The sequence below is a fragment of the Macrotis lagotis genome, chromosome 1 (genome assembly GCF_037893015.1).
Source record: "Macrotis lagotis isolate mMagLag1 chromosome 1, bilby.v1.9.chrom.fasta, whole genome shotgun sequence".
Classification (NCBI taxonomy): Eukaryota; Metazoa; Chordata; class Mammalia; order Peramelemorphia; family Peramelidae; genus Macrotis; species Macrotis lagotis.
Genome location: NC_133658.1, coordinates 922654253 through 922664399, shown reverse-complemented (window position 1 = coordinate 922664399; position 10147 = coordinate 922654253). Strand labels below are relative to the sequence as shown.

Here is a 10147-nt window from a genome sequence, read left to right as displayed (position 1 = left end):
CTGTGATTCTTGATTTTTTTTTTTACTAATGTGATCAATTACACTGATACTTTTTCTGATATTTAGCATACCAGTGTTCCTCACATAAATCCCACCTCTTCATAATATATGATTCTTGTGATATATTGGTGTAATCTCTTGGCTGCTATTTTTTTTAAATTGCATTAATACTCAGGAAAATTGTTCTATTGTTTTCTTTTTCTGCTTTTTCTCTTTCTAGTCTAGATATAAGAAACATATTTGTGTTATAAAAGGAACTTGATAGGACTTCATCTCTTTTCCTAAATAGTTTATCTAGTATTAGAATTGTTCTTTAAAAGTTTGGAAGAAGTGATTTCTGAATTGAAATGATGCTGAGTATTTATCCTTAGAAAGTTTATTGATAGTGTATTCAATTTATTTTTTGTAAGAAACATTTAATCATTTTAATTATTCTTCTGTTAATCTAGATAATTTATATTTTTATGAATATTCATACATTTTACTTAATGTCAAGCTTATTGTCATATAATTAGACAAAATAGCTCCTAATAAATGTTTTTATTTCCTTTTCTTTCATAGAGAATGCTCCCTTCTCATTTTTGATGCTGGCTCTTTGATTTTCTTCTTTCTTTTTTTTTAAATCAAATTAATCAAAGGCTTTTCTAGTTTCCTGCTCATTTTTCATAAAGTCAAGTTCTAATTTTATTTAGTAGTTCAGTTGTTTTCTTATTTAAAATTTTATCAATCTCATCTTTTAATTTGGTAATTAATTAATGATTTCTAATTTATTCTTTGCTGAGGGATTATTTTTTGGTATTGTTGCATGTCTAATTCATTGATCAGGGCTTACTTTTTTCTTTTAGCACTGCTTTGACTTCATCCCATGAATTTTGACATGTTGACACATTGATGTCTTTCTCTTTGTTGAAATTTTGATTGTTTCTATGATGTGTTCAATTACTCATTCATTTTAGCATTAATTAATTACATTTGTGATTATTTTTATCCATATTTTTATAATACTTTATTCAGTGTTTTATTGAATTATGGCTTCCAAAGAATATATTTGATAGTTCTACTTTTTGCATTTGATTATGAGGTTTTTATACTTTAATACATTGGCATTGTGTGTATATGGTTGTGTAGGTGTGGGTGTGTGTAGGAACTATGAACCATGTAAAAGATGCATATTCCTTTCTATTTCCACTCAGTTTTTCCCTGAGATTTATCATATCTAAATTTTCTAATATGTTTTCATCTTTTTAACTTCTTTTATTTTCTTATTTTGAGTATATTTATCTAACTAGGAGAAATGAAGGTTGAGATTCACCACTAGCATAATTTTATTATTAATTCAATTTCCCCTAAGCTGAATTGCTGTGGTACTCACTGTGCTGGAGTGTATTAAACTGTCACCCCAGTAAGACAGACCTTTCATATTAATCTTCTAAGTCTGAGGTGACTTAGCTTCAGAACAGAATGATCTCTCAGCCATATAGCAATTTTGTAGTTTATGGTTGCTTTATGACATTATTTTGAATTGGATGTCTCTAGATACTTGAGTTTTACAATAGATTTGCATAACCTTTTCCATAATAGATTGAACTGAGTTGAAATGGCTCCTAAAACATTCAATAAATCCAAATGATGTCTGACAACACAGTTCACAATTTCATAAAACAACCTGTTATCATAGATGTCTCATTTGAAAAAGCAAAAATGCTGATCTATAATTTTCACCATGCTTTTATAGGTGCCCTGAATTAGTGATCTCATTAGTGTACACTTGGAAAGGTTTTTCAAGACGAGAATCTGTTAGAATTGGTTCATTCAGTCCCATTTGGAGTTACCATAATTGTTTCATGAAATTTCACTATTGGACTAGATAAAGTTAAATAATGTAGAACAGGTTACAAGCAGATTTTATTACACTCAGAGCACAACATTCTCCAGTAGGATATAATGATGAAAAATAATAATTACGAGGACTATATCATTTACAAATAACCATTATTTATACCTTGTAGGAAACAAAGAAAATAAAACCAGATATTCATTAAAATGCAAGAAATCATACAAATAATTTACTACAGGAAATTAAAAGAGAGTTATCTTATTAGTATAGCTTGTTTTACAAAATGAAATAAAACAATCTTTCAGGTTTTTCAGACAAGGAAGAAAGACATTCCCAGTTATTTGGAATCCTCCATCAAGTCTTTTTGTACCTATATGAGGAAAAAATTCAGTTAAGTTGCAATATATATAATTGTAATTGAATACAACTGTGCATCATTTGGGAAATGCTTGAAGAAATTGTGGTATTTAAATGTGATGGAGTACTATTGTCCGTAAGAAATCATGAGTGGGACTTCCAAAAAAACTTGGAAAGGTTTGTTTGAACTGATGTTGAGTGAAGTGAAAAGAACCAGAAAAGCAATGTATACTTTAAGAGCAACATTATTTTGTTGATCAACTATGATGCCAGGAGTAAAATAATCAAAACCAATTCTATAAGACTTGTGATGGAAAATACTATACGCCTTCAGAGAAGGATCTATGGAGTCTTAATGCAGAACAAAGCTTACTATTTTCCATTTAAAAAAAATATTTTAAGCTTTGTCTTTCTCCCCCCCCTCCCTTTTTAGCGGTTCTTCTTTCACAACATGACCAATATGGAATTCTGTTTAACATAGTTATACTTGTACAGCCAATATCAGATTGCTCTCTTCCAGGGGGGTTGGGATGGGTAAGGGAAGGAGGGAGAAATGTGTGAAACTCTAAACATTATAAGATGATTATTAAAATATATCTTGAAATCCCATTCGGCAGTTAAGGGCTACGGAGTGCGCGGACGAAATCTGCGCCTGCGCCGGAGGTGTTGGCCCCACCCTAACGGCGACCGGCTCCAAGAAGGGTGGATGCTGCTTACGGACAAAGCAGCTGGAACCGATGAAGATTTTTGAGTGCCTTGATCCGCATCTTCTCTCAAGTATCCAGCTCCATCTTCAAGGTGATAAAATAGAAGACTAAACCGAGTGAAAAGAACTTATCAATGATTATATTCCATATTGGAAGCAAAGCTCAGAAACAATTAAGAATTCTCACCACCTTATGTAATTTCAATGGCAGAAAAAAGAAATGCCTACAAGATAGAAGAAGCAATGAAGAAACTCATGGGCCCTGATAAGCAGAAATGGGCCTCTATGGATCCAGAAGAACGTATGGTAGCCGCTGCTATAGCCTTTACCCAGATCTGTGCAGGGCAGGGTGAGGGGGATGCCACAAGAGAAGCCAGGGAAAACCAGTATGATCCTTATAGTAAAGCTTCAGTGACCCTGGGAAAGGCACCCTCTCTACCTATGCATCTGCGGTGTGCACAAGATCTTACAGGTTCAGAGACGGGCGCAGACACCTCCCAAATAGCCCGGAAGCCAGTAATGAAAAGGAAAGTGCTTCGTAGGAACTCAGATGGGGAAGTACTAATTACAGAGGAGTCTGTTATAAGTGATTCACGATCTAGTACAGAAAATGACATGGAGCTCTGGGACTTGAGGCGAAGACTAATGAATTTGCAAGCCTGCCGGGAAGACAGTGAGGCTGAGGCTGAGGCTGAAGCTGAAGGTATAGAGAGTTCAGTAAAGTTGTACACACAACATTCGTACCATGACATTACTCAGGAAGAAGAAGAAGAAATCATCTGCTATCTACAAAGAGAAGCAATCGAACCTCCGGTTTTTGAACAAGATCTGATTGTTTCTAACCAACCTAAAGCATTCATTCTCCCAAAGTTGGATCAGCTAAGCAGAAACCGGGGAAAGATTGATCGAGTAGCCCGGTACTTTGCGTACAAAAGAGACTGGGATTCAATGAGGCTCCCAGGAGAGGATCAAAGGAAAAACCTTCGTTGGGGTGTTCGAGAGCAGATGATCTATCGGTCAGAGCCCCAACCCAAGCCTCAGCACATTTATGTCCCCAATAACTACCTAGTGCCAACCATGAAGAAAAGATCTGCCTTACGTTGGAGTGTGCGCTGTGACCTAGCAAATGGTATCATGCCCAGTAAGCTCCCTTCCCCTGTTTCTCCTTCTCAGTCCTTTACTAGCTAGTTTCCTACTTAAGATAACCTATGACTACCTAGTTTGTTGAACACTTTTTCATAAGGAGATACCAATGACTTTAAAAAACACAAGGAACACTTTAAGGAAGACTTCATCCATTATTGGCTTTTTTCTTTCTATTCTAAACAGGGCCAGGTGCCAATTAAATTCCAAATTACCATTCACAAAACCCAGCACTCTTTAAGACAAAATCATGCCAGAGAAAACCAAACTTGTAGTCTTTTTGTTACATTTGATGATAAGCACTACTTGTATTCTATGCCTTTTTCCCATTTGGCCAGGCTGATTTTATTACTCAATTGATGCTGTGTGTGATTTTTATAGCCACTGAGAGTTAAAACCTGTCTCAATAAAATCTTTGCCTGTGTAAATTTATCCTCTGGAAAAATTAAATTAATTATCTTTAAAACTTATGGGTAATAGAACAAGGGATGGAGAGAATTTAAAATGCAAAACTTTTAGAATGAACTTTTAAAATGCAGTTAAATGAAAATTATTATGGTAGATCAATATAACTACAATAAATATACTAACTTACTTAAACTAACTTAGATTACAGGTGTATGTTCAAAGAAGACAAGCAATTCTCATGTGAGGATTGCCAAACCTTTTCCAGGGCTCTTTTCTGAATCTGATATTCAACTAAACTGCATAACTCTCACCTGTGGCTCCAAGAACCTGCAGTATGCACAGTGGCCATCACTGGAGCAGAGGGCCTGAGGGTAACTGAGGAATCTCAGATCCATCAGTGAATTGGGGGGTGTCTAACCCAAGAATGTGATGATTTCCATTGATGGAATGGGAAGATAAGAACACCTTGTTCTAATGGCCATGAAGACAGTTAAAACAGACTTTGCAGAGTGCTTAGAGTTTGGTTGGATATCGAAGACATTAATGTCATCCACTGGTCCTAGTGATGTTACCAGTTTTCCTAACTATGTCTTGCCATTGAACTGTGATGACTTTGGAGGAGAGAGTGAGGCCGTTGACTTCATGCAACTCAGCCTCAATGATATCCAATTTACATGAATCCATCACCCACACTATTTCACCATCCCTCTCTAAAAATTCTGTGCCAACTTTCAAGTAAAAAAGAAGCAGGCACATGTAGACTGGGAGTTTTACACACAACCCTGCACACAGACAGCTCAGGTCAAAAGGTTGGCTCCTTGCTGGAAGTAGCAGTGGGATTTGGCAGCCTCTGAGTTTTTTCAAGTTTAATGATTTTTAAGGAATACTCTTTTAAGATTTACACTGATTGCCTCTGGTGCAAAAAAAAGGCTAGAAAAGGCCCCCTAAAACTGTGTCCCTGATGCAATTAATAAAGTAGGTAGGGATTCCACACTCCTTTTGAAAATCAACATATATATATATATATAATATATATTATATATATATATGTATATACAAAAACTTCTTTAAAGAATTCATTCACCATAGGTACATTGAATGTTTGCACACTCATAGACAACACAAGATAGAATAGATCTGAAAGAGAAACAGCTCTTGCTTTTGTTTCTTAAGTTTTTGCTAGGCAGTAAGGTTAAATGATGTGCCCAAGTTCCCACAGCTAGGTAATTATTAAATGTATGAGGCCAAATTCAAACTCATGTCCTCCTGATTCCAAGGCCAGTGCTCTATCCACTGTGCAACCCAGCAGCCCCAGAGCAACTCTTGCTACAAGAGAACTCAGCAGTTATCACATCCAAATAGCACCCTGAATGAAACAATACTGGCAAATAGAAGCCAGCTTCCTAAAGATGGAGTTGTACACACGATTTTCTGGAATGGGAGCCGTGAAGGGGAGTGCTGCAAGACTGGGGTGGGTTTTTCAATCAAAATTAATCTAGTCAACAAGCTTGATTGCCTACCAAAAGGAATGACCAACATAATCATGACAACAAGCATGACACTTGAAGGAAAATGCCATGCAGACATCAACCATTCCTATGCTCCTACTGAGATGTATTTTAAAATGTTATCATAAAAGATCATGTAAATAGTAAAATTCATTTGAACATAATATAAATGATGTGGAAAAGACAGCTTCTAAGCATTCCTACTATTATTTGATGTGAACCTAGCAGATATAGAATTTCTTAAAGATATGCAAGCCATCCACAATCAGAAAAAGTTCCAAATAAATATTGTTAAAAGAAATAAAACTTATAGACAACTCAGAAATTCTACCTTATACCTGTCAGATTGACACATTTAATCAAAATGGAGATAAACAAATACTAGAGGAATTGCGCGAAATCAGGAACATGAAGACACTGTTGATAAATGCAGTGGGTTAATCCAGAACTTGTGGAAAGTATTTTGTCCCATTGCCTAAAAGGTCATCTAGAATTGATAACATCATTACTAGACTCATACTCCCAATGACTGAAGAAAAGAGCCCATATTGAATAGAGGATAACATGTGAATATGAATTTATGGTAGTACTTTGTTGTAGTTAAATAATGGACACCAAGGGAATGCCCACCAAATGATAAGTGATTGTCTAAGCATGTCTGTCTAAAGTACATGTCTACCTAAAACATATGAATATAATGGAATATTATTGTCACAACCAGAAATAAAAAAAAATTACAGAGATTTATGTAAGCTGTTGTAGAGAAAACAAGCAGAACCCAGATAACAATTTATGCAGTAATAAAGACCCTGTGATAAGAACAAATATGAAAAAAACTTAAGAATTCTCATCAATGCAATGAACTACTAGATATCTACAGATTCAGTCATGGATGTCTATGCTATTCCTTTATGACAGAGAAGTGAGATGAATCCAGTGAGGAAGTGTACTGGCTTTTTGATCATGCAAATATTTTGCTTTCCCATATCAGACTTATTTACTAAAAGGAGGGACTTTTTCTTTCCTGTTTCCAGGAGAAGGGAGTTAGAATTCAAGACGAAGCTAGCAAATCATGACCCCATGAGAAGGAATGAACAATAATCCAGAAAATAACAGTATTTCTGATGTACTTTAATCATTATTTATTTGAAGTCACATTAAACAGGATGCTTTACATGCCACAAATCAAAAGCAATGTGAAAACTTATACAAAACCCATACTATGAGGTATCATAACACTGTTGAAGTAGCAGAGCTATTCATGACAAGAATGGGGATTGGGAATGCACCTGTGATTTCAATGGTTAAAAAGACTCCAGTGTAAGGAAATCCACCACCTCAACTGTTTAATCAGTCCTTTTTCAACCATCTATGCTCTTAAAAAGTTTCCAAAGCACTGGGCGTTTCAGTGACATAATCAAGGTCAAACATGATATGTAGATCATAGACAGGATATGAAATCAGAGGTTGATAAAAGATGATAGAAATCAATACAGAAAGGACCTGGGTAGAAAGACATTTTCCAATGATAGTTTTTTACCAGTCATTTATTTTGCAAAGTTTTGAGATTTAGAACTTTTCTCTCTCCCTCCCTTCCCTCCCCACTCCTCATGACAGAGATCAATCTAATATAGGCTTTACATCTGCAAATGTGAAAGAGAGATAGATATTGAACATGTTATGAAAGGAGAATCAGATTCCCAATGAAGAAAGACACCATTAGAGAAAAAATGACATGGTACATAAGACAAGTTTTAAAATTAAAGATAATAAGCATCGGTCTTCATTTAAGCTCCCCATTTCCTTCACTGAATGTGGATGCTATAGTCCATCAAAGTCCTTTAAATTTGGGGGTGGCTAGGTGGAATAATTACCTAGCCGTGTGGCCTTGGGCAAGCCATTTAAACCCATTGCCTTGAAAAAAAATCTAAAAAAAAGTCTTTTAAATTTGTCTTTATCTTGGGAATTTTACAATTTGTCTTCAATATTCCTGGGAGTTTTTCTTTTTGGATCTCTTTCAGGTGGTGATCTGAAGATTCCTTCCATTTCTATTTTGCTCTTTGCTTCTAGGATCTCAGGGCAAATTAGCTGCATTAGTTTTTTGAAAAGCAAAGCTGAGGCTCTGTTCCTAGTCATGAGTTTCAGATAGCTCAATAATTTTTAAATTACCTATCCTGAGGCTTTTCTAAGTCAATTGTTTTTCCAATGAGCTGTTTCACATTTTCTTGTAATTTTTCATTCTTTTATCATTCTTTTACTTTTCTTTGTTTCTTGCAAAGTTATCAGCTTCCTTTAGGTCCATTCTATATTTATAGGAGTTTTTTTTTACAGAGAGTTCTTTTGATCTCCTTTCCCAGCTGACCAATTCTGCTTTTTTAAGGCAGTCTGCTACTCATTTGCCTTTTGGGTAGCTTTTTCCATTTGATCTAAACTGGTTTTTAACATGTTATTTTCTTCAGTATCTTTTTTTGTCATTCTTTCACCAAGCAGCTGACTTTGTTTTCATGATTTATCTGCTTTCATTTCTCTTCCCAATTTTTCCTCTACCTCACTTACTTGCTTTTCAAAGTTTTCTGAGCTTGTCCATAGCTTAAACCTACTTCCTATTTCTCTTGGAGGCTTTGGATACAGAAGGCTCAACTATGTCATCTTCTAGCTGTGTATTTTGATCCTCCATGGAACCAAAATAATTTCCTATCATCAGGTTCTTTTTCTGTTGTTTTCTCATTTCCTCAGGCTGTGACTGATTTACTATACTTCCAAGGCTTTCGTGAGTTTTTTTGGGACAAGCCACAAGGACCTTAGTTCCTCCAAGGACATATGAGAGGGCCTGAATGCTCTCTTGCCTGTGTTCTCTTTTGTGGATGACCACAGTCCCTCCCCCTCTGTGCTGTAGCTTGATCACCTATGATAGTTTGGGGGCACAGACTGGGAACTGGATCTTAGTGTGGTCAAACAGCAGGAAGGAATGAAGTTGGAAACAAGAGAAAAGATAACTTACACCTGAAGATATGTGGTCTAATAACCTTCTCATCATGAACATTAACTTCATTTGCCTAAATGCTTTAGGTTCCTGAACTCAATGCAAATATTGACATTTAATAGACTCTTCAATTGCAAGGAGAAGAGACAGAATATGAGAATGACAATGAAAATGTATGGTGTGGAGTGCTCAAATGATCCCAAATGCAACCTCTCCAGGTTAAATATTCATATTCAAAGGAAATGGCAATCCCAAGACAAAATGAGAAATAGAAGAATTAATGTCCAGTGTTTAGAGTACATTTTGAGTTATTTGCTGCTAAATTGGAGGGAAAGTTGACCTAATACATAGCTGTCAATATGGAACAGAAAGGATTTCAGAGATTTGGTGTACATTACTGCATTTACTCATCTGTGTCAGACCACTTGCACACATTGCAACTGGTTTGAAAATGATGGGGAAATGGAAAAGCTCCTAAAACTGAGAACTCCATAGTGTTTACCAGCAGGATACTTCATCTATTTCTCAGAAGGTCCATTTAATTCAACAAACAAAAAGTGCAGATGAAGACAGAAAGGCATGATGATTAACTAAGAAGATGAAATTAAATTTTATGGGCAAAGTGACAGTTCAAAGTGATTTTATGATGCCCTATAAGGTATTTATGGGTCAAAGAGAAATAGTGCAACACAACCATTCAGTACTGCTAGAAGCACATAGATTAGTGATAGGGACATGATCGTAGAGCAATGATTACTTCCATAATGTTCATAACACACCATCATCAATCAATGCAGGGGCTCCTGACTCTTTACCTCAAACTGAAGTCAATCCATCCCTAACTGAAGTTCCAACTGAAAAAGAAGTTTTGCATACCATTAGACTTCTTTGATGTATCAATGTACCTCATGCTGATTCTATCCCATTTGAGATCTACAATGTGCATTGCTCATCCAAAAGTGACAAAATTTTCCCAGTTTATATAAGAGAAGCTTATGCCCCAGGAATTTAGAGGTACCTCCCTAGCCCAGTTTTATAAAGGTAAAGGGAATAGATTGTCCTGTAACAATCAGAGGGGTCTTTCTCTTTTAGTCATTACTGATAAAATTCTTGCCAGAGTCCACCATAATAAGTTAATCCTTCATCTGGAAGATGATTGCCTAACTGAAAGCCAGTGTATCTTCAGAAAGGGTCGAGGAACCATT

The 10147-nt window shown here is 35.7% G+C and overlaps 1 protein-coding gene across 1 annotated transcript; it reads left to right on the top strand.

The window, feature by feature from the left end:
* Positions 1–2816: 2816 nt before the first annotated feature.
* On the top strand, positions 2817–4461 carry LOC141492805 (centriolar and ciliogenesis-associated protein HYLS1-like). The gene has a single exon (XM_074193480.1). It carries the CDS (start codon positions 3105–3107, stop codon positions 4086–4088), a length of 984 nt encoding a protein of 327 aa, XP_074049581.1. The 5' UTR covers positions 2817–3104; the 3' UTR covers positions 4089–4461.
* Positions 4462–10147: the final 5686 nt, after the last annotated feature.

Bases quoted from the DNA above. Each gene is read 5' to 3' on its own strand.
- LOC141492805 (XM_074193480.1), top strand. From the start codon at position 3,105: ATGGCAGAAAAAAGAAATGCCTACAAGATAGAAGAAGCAATGAAGAAA.